General features: G+C 51.8%; 7 protein-coding genes across 7 annotated transcripts; 3 read left to right on the top strand and 4 right to left on the bottom strand.

The window, feature by feature from the left end:
* Nucleotides 1-30: 30 nt before the first annotated feature.
* Nucleotides 31-1,737, bottom strand: K460DRAFT_413651 (GroES-like protein). The gene is made up of 4 exons (XM_040937620.1): nt 1,450-1,737; nt 1,025-1,395; nt 549-960; nt 31-499 (listed from the first exon to the last, which is right to left on the bottom strand). The coding sequence occupies exons 1-4, from the start codon at nt 1,531-1,533 to the stop codon at nt 179-181; spliced, it is 1,188 nt and encodes a 395-aa protein (XP_040794753.1). The 5' UTR covers nt 1,534-1,737; the 3' UTR covers nt 31-178.
* A 138-nt stretch (nt 1,738-1,875) lies between these two features.
* K460DRAFT_362959 (NAD(P)-binding protein) lies at nt 1,876-3,029 on the top strand. The gene is made up of 2 exons (XM_040932736.1): nt 1,876-2,156; nt 2,209-3,029. The coding sequence occupies exons 1-2, from the start codon at nt 2,028-2,030 to the stop codon at nt 2,866-2,868; spliced, it is 789 nt and encodes a 262-aa protein (XP_040794754.1). The 5' UTR covers nt 1,876-2,027; the 3' UTR covers nt 2,869-3,029.
* Nucleotides 3,030-3,256: 227 nt separating this feature from the next.
* Nucleotides 3,257-4,372, bottom strand: K460DRAFT_271475 (Aldo/keto reductase; the record flags this gene model as incomplete). Its single annotated transcript, XM_040927729.1, has 3 exons — nt 3,257-3,462; nt 3,511-3,832; nt 3,887-4,372. 3 exons carry the CDS (start codon nt 4,370-4,372, stop codon nt 3,257-3,259), a joined length of 1,014 nt encoding a protein of 337 aa, XP_040794755.1.
* Nucleotides 4,373-5,271: 899 nt separating this feature from the next.
* K460DRAFT_272890 (inositol oxygenase 1) lies at nt 5,272-6,300 on the top strand (the record flags this gene model as incomplete). The annotated part of the gene is made up of 2 exons (XM_040927839.1): nt 5,272-6,192; nt 6,241-6,300. The coding sequence occupies 2 exons, from the start codon at nt 5,272-5,274 to the stop codon at nt 6,298-6,300; spliced, it is 981 nt and encodes a 326-aa protein (XP_040794756.1).
* Nucleotides 6,301-6,724: 424 nt separating this feature from the next.
* On the bottom strand, nt 6,725-7,976 carry K460DRAFT_383401 (HIRA-interacting protein 5). The gene is made up of 2 exons (XM_040935449.1): nt 7,670-7,976; nt 6,725-7,621 (listed from the first exon to the last, which is right to left on the bottom strand). The coding sequence occupies exons 1-2, from the start codon at nt 7,910-7,912 to the stop codon at nt 6,923-6,925; spliced, it is 942 nt and encodes a 313-aa protein (XP_040794757.1). The 5' UTR covers nt 7,913-7,976; the 3' UTR covers nt 6,725-6,922.
* A 691-nt stretch (nt 7,977-8,667) lies between these two features.
* On the bottom strand, nt 8,668-9,580 carry K460DRAFT_352023 (uncharacterized protein; the record flags this gene model as incomplete). The annotated part of the gene is made up of 2 exons (XM_040931608.1): nt 8,668-9,344; nt 9,409-9,580. The coding sequence occupies 2 exons, from the start codon at nt 9,578-9,580 to the stop codon at nt 8,668-8,670; spliced, it is 849 nt and encodes a 282-aa protein (XP_040794758.1).
* A 1,794-nt stretch (nt 9,581-11,374) lies between these two features.
* Nucleotides 11,375-13,711, top strand: K460DRAFT_374029 (UV-endonuclease UvdE; the record flags this gene model as incomplete). The annotated part of the gene is made up of 2 exons (XM_040934634.1): nt 11,375-12,025; nt 12,083-13,711. 2 exons carry the CDS (start codon nt 11,375-11,377, stop codon nt 13,709-13,711), a joined length of 2,280 nt encoding a protein of 759 aa, XP_040794759.1.
* Between the last annotated feature and the right edge of the window lie 918 nt (nt 13,712-14,629).

Raw genomic sequence — 14,629 nt, forward strand, 5'->3', positions numbered from 1 at the left:
TTGTGGAGAGAAGGCTTCTGGAAGCATGATGGTCATTTAGGCAATGTTCGGTTGTAAATGCAAGAGAATGCTCATATGGCTGAAATCCTCCCGCATACGTCATCATATCATTTCAATTATTCAAGAGCGCAGCCACAGGCCTAAGACGGTTTAAGCATTGCATACAATGATAGCGCGCTCACAGACTCGAGCTCTCCTCTTCACCAGTCTCAAGTACAACCTTGATAACCAATTTTCCACTGTCATCCTTCGTTTTGCCCGCCATCTCGAACGCCTCTACGGCAGCTTCCAGACCCTTGTACCTATGTGTGACGAGTTTAGAAAAGTCTGGGTAATCGGGCCCCTTCTTTGACACGACTTCGATGCCAGTCGGGTACGTGTTGGCGTAGCGGAAGACGCCGACGATGTCGACTTCGCGGAGGGCTGCTGCGGAGATGGGAAGCGTTTGAATGGGCGTGCCCATGCCGATCAGCAGGATCTTGCCGCCTGGTCGAGTTGCCTAGTAACAATGAGCTGCTGTCGGGTTTCGATGTAGACGCGAGACGTACGTAGATGGATGCTTGAACGCAAGACGGCACGCCAGTGCACTCAAACACGGCATCCACCTCATCCACCTCTCCTCCGCTCTCCTTCGAGATCTTTCCAATCTCCGCTGCTGTCTCCTTTGCAATCTCGAGTTGCTCTTCTATTGTGCTCCCTCTCTTCAGCGGCACTGTGAAGCCTCGGTGGGCGAACTTGTTGTCCACTGCAAACTGCACGCGTCCAGCATCGATATCAGCTATAACCACCGTGCCCGCGCCTGAAATCTTCGCCATAGCAGCTACCAGCAGACCAACAGCGCCCGCTCCAAATACAAGCACCGTTGCGCCTGCGCCTAGTTGTGCTCTCCGAGAAGCCTGGATAGCAACGCTCAAAGGTTCGAGCAGGGCGCCAAGATCCAGCGAGACATCGTCGGGCAGCCTACTCTGTATCAGCCATTGACTCTTTTTTCCTCTCGACCTTTGTTTCCAACGCAAAAGCTTACTTATGACACCACGCAGCAGGATGATTGATCCTCTCCTGCAGCGTCCCCTGCGCATGCGGAAAGCTCTTCGCACTACTCCTGAACCGCATCGCTTTGCAGATGTTATACCGCCCTTCCTTGCACCGCTCACATTGCTCGCACGGCTGCCCTACTTCCAGCGCTACCTTGTCGCCGACCTGGAAGTTGGTCACGGACGAGCCTACGCCCACGACTACGCCGGCCGATTCGTGGCCAAGGGACATGGGCTCTTGCACGATGATGTCGCCATTGCGGTAGTGGCGGTAGTAGTGCAGATCTGAGCCGCAGAGACCGGTGCTGCGGATGCTGATTTGGAGCTCTGATGGGGAGGGGGGAGAGAGGGAGCGTGATTCCTGGGCTTGAGGTTAGTTGCTTCGCTTTGTGAGGAGGTTGAGAGAGGGGCGTACGATTCTAAGGTCTTTTGCGCCGTGGAGAACGGATGCTCGGATTTGCTTCGATTCCTGCACATCCGACTTGTTTTCTGCACTCATTTTGTTGCTGATTTAGATGTAGAATTGGATGCGAATGGACGGAGCAATAATGAATGCTTCACGATTCCTGAAGATGATAAATTGTCAAGTAAGAGGATTAATGTTAGCACAGGCGAAGAGGAAAAGAGTTTAGGAGCAGTCATCTCATAACACGTCGGAAGCCATTACGCGCAACCGTCATGCCCACTCGGCGGGCCTTCCTAGAGCTTGTGTGGAGATAAATTCCTACTTCGGCGTTTGAAATGGCGGGACAGCAGATGCCGACGCCTGGTGGGGTGGCTTTCCGAGCTCTTTCCGAACGACTAAGAGTTGCATTACGCCGAAGGACTAATCCGACTCTTTTCTTTTTCTCCTCAAACAAGCTTCCTGGATCGAGAGTCGAAGTCTTCATATCCTGACATTTGTAGAGCTCTCGAAAGAAATTCCCTTCAGTTTCTACCAACCGCACGCTTCATCTCAACGTTCCGAGCCTACCACACGACGACCACAGCAACATGGCGTCAGTACAACAGCTGTTCTCCCTAGAAGGGCAGACAGCCCTAGTGACAGGCGGAACAAGAGGCATCGGGCAAGCAATGGCGATAGCCCTAGCAGAAGCAGGAGCAGACATCCTTCTCGTCCAGGTACCCCCTCCACCCCCCAACCCGCGATCCAAAACTAACCACCAACACCCAGCGCGACACCTCCAACCAAACAACCAAACAAGCCATCGAATCCCTCGGCCGCAAAGCAACAATCTACACCGCAGACCTCTCCTCCAACCCCTCCGTGTCCGCCCTCGTCCCCGCCATCCTCAAAGACGGCCATAGAATCCACATCCTGCTAAACTGCGGCGGCATCCAACGCCGCCACCCAGCCGACCAGTTCCCCGACGACGACTGGCAAGCCGTGCTCCAAGTAAACCTCACCTCTGTCTTCACGCTATGCAGAGACGTAGGCGCGCACATGCTCACCCAGCCCGCGGACCTGCCGCTCTCGCGCCGCGGCTCGATTATAAACATCGCGTCGCTCCTCACGTTCCAGGGGGGTATTACCGTGCCTGCGTACGCGGCGAGCAAAGGCGGTGTCGGGCAGTTGACCAAGGCGCTGAGTAATGAGTGGGCGGGCAGGGGCGTAGGTGTAAATGCCATTGCCCCCGGGTACATTGCTACGGATATGAATAGTGCGCTGTTGGCGGATGAGAAGCGTGCTGAGGGGATTTTGGCACGGATTCCGGCGGGGAGGTGGGGGGCTCCCGAGGATTTCAAGGGCGCCGTGGTGTTTTTGGCGAGTGCTGCGAGTGCGTATGTTAGTGGGGAGTTACTCACTGTCGATGGGGGCTGGATGGGACGGTAAGCTGCAAGTCCGTTCATAGTTTGTAGATATTAAGTAAAAAGATAAGATTAACGATAGATCTCACAAGACTTTATAACGTTATAACTGTTAATTAAGTTCATAGGTAGAGGGCATTCGCAGTTCATAAAAATACTAAGTAAAAAGGTATTATGGTAGCCTGAAGGGGTTTAAGTTATTTATAGTAGTAACTAAGTAAGCGTTTATAGCAGCCTAGAGGCCTCCAAAGTATTTATAGTAGTAGCTAAGTAGGCGTTTATGGTAGCCTGGAGGCCTCTAAGGTATTATAGTAGTATAGGTAAGAAGGCCTACTTCTATTTCATTTCGTAGTCATGCGACATCTATGTATTGGGTATTCTTTTACTTTTCATCCAACATGCTGTCCCACCATCTACCCTGATAGGTCAACGCCATCGGGCTTGTCCGGGAATCCAGCATTCACACCAAACGGTGGGTATACATATCGAGTGATGCCCTTGGTCTTGTGGAGGGACTCGAGCTTCTCAATATCCTCGCCATCCAGGGAGATGAGCTTGCGGTTCTCGTCGATGCGGGAGGGCGTGACGGACTTGGCGAGGACCGAGGAGTTGCGCGCGACTAGACAAATTAGAACTAAACCTCTCAAGCGGAGCCAAGGTAACTTACGATGGTAGCTCAGGAGCACGGTAGCGGGTCCAACGCTGTGCTTCTTTGCAACCTCATTCACAGTCTCGTCCTTGAATAGCGGCGAGCCAGTGCTGCCCAGTGGGCTGTATGCAGTGATGTGGATGCCCTTCTCCTTGCAGAAGTCGACGACCTCCTGTTGTGGCAGCAGCGGGTGGTTCTCGATCTGGTTGGCCGCGGGTACGATTTTGGCCTTTGCGAGCAGCTTCTCTAGGTACTTGACGCTGTAGTTGGCGACGCCAATGGCCTTGACTTTGTCAGGGTGCGACTGGATCAGGTTCTCGAGGTTCTTCCAGGTGTCGATCTAAGCGAGGTATGAGTTAGTTATTATCCAGCCGGGAGGGTACCAGTTACGTACGTGGGTTATGGAGTGGTCAATGTCGCGAGAGCCGTCTTCCAGCTTGGGGAAGAGGGGGTGGTTTCCCTTGGGGTTCATAGGCACCGGCCAATGCATAAGGTACAAATCCACGTAGGGCGTCTTCAGCAGATCCAAGCTCTTCTGCAGACCCTCCTCGGCCCTGGTGTGGAATGTGCACCAGAGCTTGCTGGTGATGAAGAGATCCTCGCGCTTGACGATGCCCCGCTTGATGACATCTTGCAGCGCTTCGCCCACCTCGTCCTCGTTCTGGTAGCAGAAGGCGCAGTCAATGTGCCTATAACCAGTCTCTATGGCATGGATCACGGCCTTCTTGACCTCGCCAGGCGCAGACTGCCAGGTTCCCAGACCAAGGGCGGGGATGGTGGCGCCAGTGTTGAGGGGGATTGCGGTGTTCATGTCGGGCTGTGGGTGGAGGATGTTGGTCGGGGTAGCTTTGAGGATAAAGTTGGCGAGGGAAGGGTTCATGGCGGCCCAGGGTAGTTGGGGTATATGTAGTGGGGAGCTGTACGGGGCTCTGGTGCTGGGAATCGCATAGTGTGGGCTGTCGTCGGAGCGGTTAACGGCTCTACGTCAGTTGTGATTGATGAGATTAATTGTTCCGCTGGCCGCCCGTGCCCCGCCAAAGCTGCCCCGCCGGGTATTGTCAACCCGATTTTTATTCACTTCATCGTTGATACGTCCTCTGTTACCAAACTCTTCAGATGCCCAGAGACGCCATCTCATCTGGGACATGCATCGGGGAAGTCGTGACCGAGCATCACGTGACTGGGGCTTGGCAGCCTTGGGCGTCATCATGCAGCACTTCCGTGTGATCCACGCCTCGCTCCACAGCCTTCTCAACAATCGTAAGCATTTCGGCCCTGTCAAGGGCGGCGACATTTACCATGTAGAGCTCAGAGCGGGCGATATTACGCTGTTGAGCATTCTTTCAACACGCGAACGCCCGAGACCCACTACCCGTTGAACGGTGTCCGATCTAGTCAAGACAGCCAACCACAGTCACTACAACGCCGACATGAGACCGTCAGCGCTCGTTTTCAGAACCCCGGATCCTGCTCTGGGGGCGGTGGGAATTTCCTCGCACCATAAACTTGCCTTCTTTGAGCTCCCAGGTGAGAACTCTGTCACATCTCACAGGCTGGCTCTAAGTCGGGCACATGGTATCGGCCCATTGTGGAAAGAACTCGGCGTACAGACTAGAAGTCACAGAGGATAAGTATGTCTCCTTCCCAGTATCTGAGACCATCAATCAATCACCATCTACCTCTTCATCATCAATTCATTGTTCTCTGAGCCACTGTCATATACTTTTGTTCTTCTATCCATTCCTACATTCAGAGATACCCACCCCCCTCGTTTTCATAATGGCACCAAGCGCCATCTTCGAGACGCCCAATGTGGCCGAGCCCTTCAACAACCACCGTGATGGCCTTGCCCTCGAAGCCACATCCGATGCCATCGACGACGTGAACGTTCTCAAGGCGGCCATCAAGGTTAAGAACGGTACCGCAACACAAAAGGAAAAGGACATCTATGAACAATCACAATTCGACTCTGAAAAGGACAAGACACAGTTCCGTCAGTACGAAGAAGCATGTGACCGCGTCAAGAACTTCTACCGCGAGCAACACGAGAAGCAGACGGTAGCCTACAACCTCAAGGCACGGAATGCGTTCAATAGCAAGACCAGGGCGGAGATGACTATCTGGGAAGCCATGGAGAAGCTCAACACCCTCATCGACGAGTCTGACCCCGACACATCGCTTTCCCAAATCGAGCACCTTCTCCAATCCGCAGAAGCCATCCGCCGTGACGGCAAGCCCCGCTGGATGCAGCTGACCGGTCTGATCCACGACCTGGGCAAACTGCTCTTCTTCTTTGACGCCCAGGGGCAATGGGACGTCGTCGGCGACACGTTCCCCGTCGGCTGCGCCTTCTCGCCCAAGATCATCTACCCCGACACATTCAAGAACAACCCAGACTATGACAATGAGATTTACTCGACGGAGCATGGCATCTACACACCAGGATGCGGCATGGATAACGTAATGTTGAGCTGGGGTCACGACGAGTATCTGTATCACATCCTGAAAGAGCAGTCGACGATCCCTGATGAGGGGCTCGCGATGATCCGATACCACTCTTTCTACCCATGGCACACTGGCGGTGCATACCAGTGGATGATGAACGAGAAAGACCACCGCATGCTTGGCGCTGTCAGGGCGTTTAACCCATACGACCTATACAGCAAGAGCGATGATGTGCCCAAGGTCGAGGATTTGAAGGTATGTTTGCCCTCACCAACTATTGGGGCTTATAGCTAATGACTGTAGGACTACTACATGGACATCATCGATGAGTTCATCGGCAAGGACAAGAAGCTCAAGTGGTAGCGCAGTGGAATGAATAACTTGATGCACAGGCGGTATTCTTTTCAACAGTACATACATACTCTTACGACGTTATGAATCAAGCATACGCGACACGGAGAGCCAGAAAGGCCCGTGGGCGGTTCTAAATGACTAGGCCTCCACTATTGCTGTTGATTACTGTGAATCCTTCCTCGTGCCCCTCGTCTGTGCCATAATCACGAGTCGGCATGCGAGGTTGTTCCTCATTTCCCCTCTGCTCTATTCACCTTTCGTCACTCATAGAAACTGAATCCTTCGGTCCAGGTACGCGTGCCCTACCCCACTCACTCACTCAATCTCACTCCCTTCCGGCCGCATTAGTCACGGAAAACACCCCGCCTTCATCATCCAGATCCTACTACACTCCATTACACTCTTCCTTCCCAGTGTCGTAGCATTGCGGGTAAGTCGTCGTATATTGTATATGATTGATCTAGCTAAATTTCAGTCCGCTATATCTATCCCGGATGAACGAGGACATTTCTTAGCAGGAAACGGAGAGACGCATGTAGACGAGCCAGTCGTTACGCCGTGGGGCAAGTGCCATGTCACGGAAATCAAATATCTGCGCTTCACACAATTTCATTTCATAGTCTTCAACTATCTATCCCTCCGCATAATCTAAACTGCCCTTCCCAACCGTCTTTGCTACAGCCTGTGGACCCTTCTGCTGTGCCAGGTTCTCCTCAAACTTGGCAAACGCCTGCAGTGATATCTCCTCCTCCGGGTCCAGGACTTGTTGTACACTCTTCACCTCCTCGATATAATGCATCAGCATGCTCTCTATGCCGTTCTTCAGCGTGACAGTACTCGAGTCGCACGTCCGACACGCGCCGCGAAGCTTCAGCAGCACCTGCCCGTCATTGAACCCGCGGAACTCGATGTCTCCGCCGTCTTCTTGGATCGCGGGGCGTACTCTGGTATCGAGGAGCTCTTTGATCATGCCAACCACGTCCTCGTCATTCTCGTCGTACGCCAGACTGTCGGCTTCCTGGCCGCCTTGGCCTTGCTCGCCGGCTTTTGCTGCTACCGTGTTGACGATGGCCTGTCCGCTTGTCATGAATTCGTTGATGAGAGCGAACACCTCGGGTTTCACGTGCGCCCATGGTGTTGCGCTGTCTTTTGTGACGGTGATGTAGTCTGCGCTCAAGAAGACTGACGTAACTCCATCGATGTTTAAGAGTGCGGCGGCAAGTGGGGAAGGGTGTGGTGGCGCAAGGGTTGAGCGGGGATTGAGGTATTCGAGGAAGGGCGACGATATGTTCTCCGGTAGGACGCGTTGATTAGGGTTGAATTTGAGAGCCTGGTAGTGTTAGTATGCTGCTTGCTTTCCTATGAAGTTCCCACGTACATCAGCATTGGGTGTTGGCTCGGTCTGAATGAACATGGTGCGGCGCGCGACTGTCGCCGACGGCGCTGCAGCGCTCTGGTTCCATGGCTGCGCCCTTGGCCTGTGTTGAAGTTTTGACGCTGTGATGGGCGATGATTGCTCGTGTAGACATCTTGTGGCGATGCGCGGAGCTTTGGATCGAAAGGAAGGTACGCTTCGCGAGAGGCTGCGCACCGCAGCCCGTGGGAGTGTCAGTGAGGCCATAGTGATGTAGATTCGAATGTGAGGTCTGGAGTTCAGGTTGTGTCGTTGCAATGGCAAATGTGCTAGGTGAGTGAAGTTTCGGGAACTCGGGAGCATGACGTTTATCGCATTATTCAGCGACAGGGCTTGGCGTGGCAAATGCGAATCCACCCCTGCATTCATTCTGGCAAACATCCATTGATGACAATTGCCAACAGTTTTATTTGATCTGCTTCTATATCCCATTCGCTCGAAAGCTTCTGACCATTTTAGGTGGCTGGAGGGACAGTTTATCTCCCCCAAACACATACCAATCGTCTTTACCCAATGGTATACGACACGACACCATCTCCTCTTTTTTCAAAAAGAAAAATTGGCTCGGTTAAACGAATAATTGATAATACAAAACCTATTGCCAAATAAATCTCTACTTAGTGTTTCGTTCCCTGATTCATAAGATCTAGGTATTCCTTGAGTGGGATTTGAACAACTATGTTGTTCGACAACCTCAGACACCTGAGGGCGAACAAATACCAGCTGTGGGTAGTATCCTGCAATACCACAGAAAACTATAACAGTTGGTGTTAATTTCCGTTAATTATCTACAGTGGCAATTCTTTTTGGGTATTACTTAACTTCTTTAACTTCCCATTACACTTACTCACCATGGATGGTCTCCAGCCGAAATATATACTCGACTAACAAAATTTGAAACTCATCACGTACTTATTAAAATTGCTTCATCATTCCTTTGCTTTCAAAACAACACTAATCGATTATTCCATTTCCTGCCTCGAACTTCCCTGGTCTAACTCGTGGCGCGGAGGCTGTCCATATTGTGCGTAATCATGCGTGCCATATTTTTGAACGGCGGGAGGTGAAGATCCCAAAGAGCTATTTTGTTGTCCGATTTGAGCTTGTAATGTCATTCTCTTCTTACGTTCACGCAGGAAGAGCCATACAAGAACAGCAAGACCAACTACCGCAGCTGCACACCCAACGCCTATGCCGGCACCTGCACCTACAGAGAGACTAGAAGAAGAATTAGGTGAGTTTCCTGGGCTAGATACTGTGGTACTGGAGGATTTAGACGTTGCGGGGCTACTGTTTGAGGAGGCTGCGGGTTCTGTACTGGCTCGAGTCGTAATTGTGGTAGCGCTATTCGATGTTGGTTCCGTGCCGGCTTGAGACACACTTATGGTGGCGCTGTTCGAAGAGAGTATGGTTTCTGGGCTCGATCGAGACGTACTTGCAGTTGAGCCAGCCAGTATGGCCGTGCTATCAACCGTCCACCAGGATGGAGATGCTGTGGAGTCTCTCTGACTACCATCTTTCACTTCCCCGGTGAAGGGGTTGATGTAATACGTTGGTCCATCCGAGCAGCAAGTCTCGTTCTTATAGCAGTAAATATTCCCCCCGCAGTCCCATAACCTGAGACCAGCTATTTTAGATTCTTTATCGACGTTAGTGTCAGCCACTTCGTGTATGTTGTTGCACATGCGGAGGCATGCTCTTACCAGGTGACAGCTCTGAGCAGTTTGCCCAATTCTTGTTCGAGCAGTATTGCCGACTCGGATCTGGACCGTGGCACAGAAGGTTGGAGCCACACTTCTCCTTCGGTGTGCAGCATGTATTCGAGTTCCTACCACACGGCAGTAGTTCAGGGCCGGTATAGGACAAAGAATCCATAGCGAGAACTCCTTGAGAAGGTCAGTATCGACGATGAGGCTGCCATAATTGACATGAGATGTAAAATTCACAAGGCTGAGACCTTACCGTCGCGTGAGTAGCAATCAGCTTGAACACCGCGTATCGCTATATGCGAGAAGGCGAAGACGACATTTACTGCTAAATGTTTCGAACGCATGGTAGATCACTTTAGGAGTCGAAATGAACGAGAGGACATCAATCTGGACGCAGTAACTCGGATTCTTATATCGCGCGGTGCGACTAGACGGGATAATCACACCACTCAAATTGACAAGGCTAGATGCTGATCGGTAGAATAGCCACCAGATTGAAGGTTATGATAGGGAGAAGTAGAGGGGGGCCCCGAACGTAGAGATTGCGTTGATGGGCAAATGGCGGGAAATTAACAGCGCTGAGAGATGAAGGTGGGTCCATAGCTGGAGAAGAGGCATTGTATTCGCAGTCGGAAGCGAATATGCATGACGAGAATCCTCAACCTTGTGAAGTAACACCTCTCTTGGCGGATTTTGAGAAGGGATGTAACGTCTAAACCAGGACCCGACTTAAAATACAGGAAGCAATAGTCGTTGATGTCTACCAAGTCTATACTGAATGTCCCGAAGATTCAAGGGAATTTAGCGTGTGCAGGCGACGAAGAGTATGTGAACCAGCGCAACAAGGCTGAACTTTATTTTTGAAGCACCTGTGAAGTCGATCAGTGTAAGACCCCGCAGATGTAAACCGAGCTGGAATTAAGTAGTACATACCCCATACATGAAGTCCTTTAGTCGTATTACTGTGCGCACAACAATAATTTCGAACATGACCACCAGTATACGAATCACGGGTTTTGAGATGGTCATTATAGAACAGTACACGAAGGAGTGGGGTTGAGGTAAATCGTACACTTAATTAGGTAGACGGCACAGATGTTTTGCTGACGTAAATGTCGCAATAGCCGTTGGCAATGGAGTTGCTACCGATCTGCCCTAATCTCCTAAAAACTAAATCTGGAGCTGAATCTGAAAGATGCTATCAGGATAGCGAGGTGGGCGTAGCTCGTGGAGATACGAATCTGCAAGGTGGATGAGTTGGAGAAATCTACCAACTTTGGAGTTATTGAGTATGTTTATACCCGTATCAGGTGAGCGCCCCCCTAATTTGGTCCTTGTTCTGTTAAAAGCTAGTAGGAGGATGGCCTTTAGAACATCTATAGCTCTTATAATAGAACAGCCATACATGTTACTAATTATATCTCGTTAAGCGGGTATATCAAGGGTGAGCCCAAAGTTCTTGACAACTATATTGAGTAGTTAAAAACTAGAAGTCTCGTGGCTAATCACGGCCATAGTTTACAATGGAGATTGATACTATCTCTCCTCACCGTACACGAACTTATTAGGGAGAACCGTCGAGTAACATGGTGGGTGTCAGAATATCGCAAGGGTTGAGCTGAGATCTCTCGCTAATCGAGGCCGATCGCGTCGGGCCGATCGATCGCGCCGCATCATCATCAACTCAACGCCAGCCGCCACAGCACAAACATGATAGTGGTGACGTAGTCGCGTCTTTCGACGCGTTAGTCATCTGACCTGGCCTTGGAAATGCAAACTTCCAGCTTCAACGTCCACCTACGGCGCTGGCCAGCGAATTGCGACTCCATCACTCGAGCTTCAGACATTTATGATCCGTTCGTTGTACGAAACTATAGCTAGCAGTCCTCGCATTGCAAGTGGAACTTCACAGCGAGCATCATTGGCGCTACAAAGCCTTCGCGCAACCTCCTATTCCCCTATGATGGCTAAGCGGAAGAGGTCCTCAGTATCAGCTGCGACCGCTACGGCGGACGAAGCTCTTGCTACGAACACAACCAAGGTGCGTCGTACGGGCGTGCCTTTACCTCCGAACATGGCCAAGCCAGCGCGTCGCCAGTCCACCCGTGGGGGTACAGCTGCAATTGCCACGGATCCCAATCTCAACCCTGATATCTTGGACGGAATAACCGCTTTGCGAGCCTCGCCCGATGGGCACGAATACGGCGACCTGGAGTCTCGTCTGGAGCCTTCTACGACGAGCGGCATCAGCGCAGCATCCGACGCAACCACGGAGAAGAAAACGCCATCAACAGGCACAAACGGCGAGGTGATCAGCAGCACTGCGCGCGATGCCAACGGAGCCGCTTCTGCAACACTAGCTAGTAGGAAGAAGGCCAAGAAGGCTGGCGCGCAGCATGTGAAGATCGAAGTCGGAGAAAGCAATATCGGGGCCGTCAATGGCGTCAAGGAGAATGTCACTGGCCCCGTGGCAGTCGTTGATGCCTCTGGTGATGCCTCGGCATTAGATGCAGAGAATGAGGACGAGATAGAGGGCAAGGAAACCTTGTCCAGACCCCCACCGGTAAACTCGGAATATCTACCCCTGCCATGGAAAGGGCGGTTAGGCTACGTATGTTCCCTGCAACTCCTCTGCACTCTAAGCTGACGAATATCCTCTGCATATCAGGCTTGCCTCAATACGTACCTCCGTAACGCAAATCCCCCCATCTTTAGCTCGAGAACCTGCCGCATCGCGAGCATCCTTGAGCATCGCCATCCCCTGAAAGATCCCTCTCAGCCCGAACACGCCATCAAGAATCGTCCCGATGAAAATCAGCCGGCGGATATTGCGAGAGGACAGAAATATGTGGAAGAGCTAGGACTCGCTAATGCGCGAGATATCACCAAGATGGTGCGCTGGAACGACAAGTACGGTATCAGATTCATGCGCTTGAGCAGCGAGATGTTCCCTTTCGCGAGCCATGACGAATACGGTTATAAGCTCAAGCCATTTGCCGAGGACACGCTTCGTGAAGTGGGCCAAGTCATTGCACAGCTAGGCCACAGGGTCACGACGCATCCCGGCCAATTCACACAGTTGGGTTCTCCGCGAAAACAAGTCATCGATAACGCAATTCGCGACTTGGAGTATCATGATGAGATGCTGTCGCTGCTGAAACTCCCTCCGCAACAAAACCGAGATGCTGTCATGATATTACATCTAGGTGGTGCCTACGGGGACAAGCCCGCTGCAATTGCCAGATTCAAGGAGAACTACGCAAGGCTTCCTCAGAGCGTTAAGAACCGTCTTGTCCTTGAGAATGACGATGTTGTCTGGTCGGTGCATGAATTACTGCCCTTGTGTCAAGAGCTCAACATCCCATTCGTGCTGGATTTCCACCATCACAACATCATCTTTGACGAGACGCAGATTCGCGAAGGCACTGAAGACATTAGGGCTCTCTTCCCTGCTATCCTTGAGACGTGGGCGAGAAAGGACATCACGCCCAAGATGCATTATTCTGAATCATGCCCACCTGCGATCACTCGCACTGCCCGGAGAAAACATTCACCTCGTGTCATGACGCTCCCTCCTTGCCCTGACACAATGGATTTGATGATTGAGGCAAAGGATAAAGAGCAAGCAGTCTTTGAGCTCATGCGTACTTTTAAGCTTCCCGGCTTTCACACTTTTAGTGACATCTTGCCCCATACGAGACAAGACGAAAACAGGCCTTGGAAGCCAAAGCCCAAGAAAGCTGCAAAGCGGGGCAAGAAGAAGACGGATGACCTTGAGGATCTGGATGCGAAGCTTGAGGAAGCTGAAGAGGACGTACCTCCACCCATAGTGCCCGAGGAGGAAGTGGCAATGGGTGGACCAGAGGGACGAGTCTACTGGCCTTCTGGCATGGAGGAATGGCTTAGACCCCCAAAACGCATCATCAAGAAGAAAGAAGAGAGTGCCGCTACACCCGCCAGGAAGAAGCGCAAGACTGCAGGTCCTGCGGGGGATGAAGCGTCTCTTGCTAGTGAGTCTGCTGCTATCGATGAAATCAAAACACCAGCCAAGAAAGCGGCGCCCAAGCGGGCAGCAATTTCAACTAAGAGGAAGGCGCCGAAGTCCGTCCCCACTCCTTCAGCTTCAGACGAAGATGATGATCATCCCAGCTCACCCCCGCTCAGTGACCTGGGAACCGAAGACGAGGTTCCTGCCGGCCAGAAGCGAGCTGCACGACCTGCATCAACACGGAAGAAGTCTGGCAGGGCGACGGCAAGGGTGAGCTACAAGGAAGAGGAAGCGGACGAGATGATGTAAACGAATGTGATACTATACTAGTAGCGAGCATGCTGAAGCCATCTGGACACGGCATACGAAGTGATTCGGACCGTCCCAATTCTCCTCAATACCTCCGATTGATGTTCAACGTTTCAGTCAATGTCGCTAACAAACAATTTCCGGCCCTGCTAGATCCAGCTTTTCCCGCTTCAGGCCGCTGTCCCGTCTCATCCCGGCGACTATCTCCACCGCGCTCGATTTCAAAGCCACCTTTACTGTTGTCGCTTCGCCATACACACAGCAATATAGATAGTCTACTGACCTTCCAAACGTAGTTTACCCTACATGTTCAACGAAGACAGGTTCACGCATGATCACGTATCGGGCATCACAATCCCACATGGGACAGTCCTTCATTTGCGTCAACAAAAGTAAAGATTCGAAACGCCAACCAAGATGCAAGCCACATTCCTCCCGCCAGTATCCCGCATGCAACGGCTTACCCCTCTTCGATCGCAGCCTTCTCGAAATTCGAGAACGTTATCGAAGCACGGCCCCGCATATGCATAGTACGACCGAGTATAGCCGGACGATTCCGCGAGGTTCTATCGTTGATACCCCACGCCCAAACCAAACCTGGGCAACTGTTGTGTGGAACAAGTCACCCACATAGAATGTGCATGAGGAGGCTGTGTAGTAGCCCTCTGTGGGATTGGCCCTCCAACCTTCGGTTACGCACTGAGCTATTGAACAAGCTATTGATGCATCTGCATTGTGATTGTGCCTGCGTATTAACGCTGGGTATGCGCTGGTAATGCAGGACCGACCGGAGGTGACCTGCTCTAGCTACCTTTCTCCCATCTAGAAAACTACTGTAGAAGGTATGGTTGAACGGGGGTGTGCTGGTCGCCGTCCTTCAAGAAGGTTTGTGAGTGGCCTAGGATAAGTATAGTCGCG

This window comes from Cucurbitaria berberidis (genome assembly GCF_010015615.1).
Source record: "Cucurbitaria berberidis CBS 394.84 unplaced genomic scaffold K460scaffold_1, whole genome shotgun sequence".
NCBI lineage: Eukaryota > Fungi > Ascomycota > Dothideomycetes > Pleosporales > Cucurbitariaceae > Cucurbitaria > Cucurbitaria berberidis.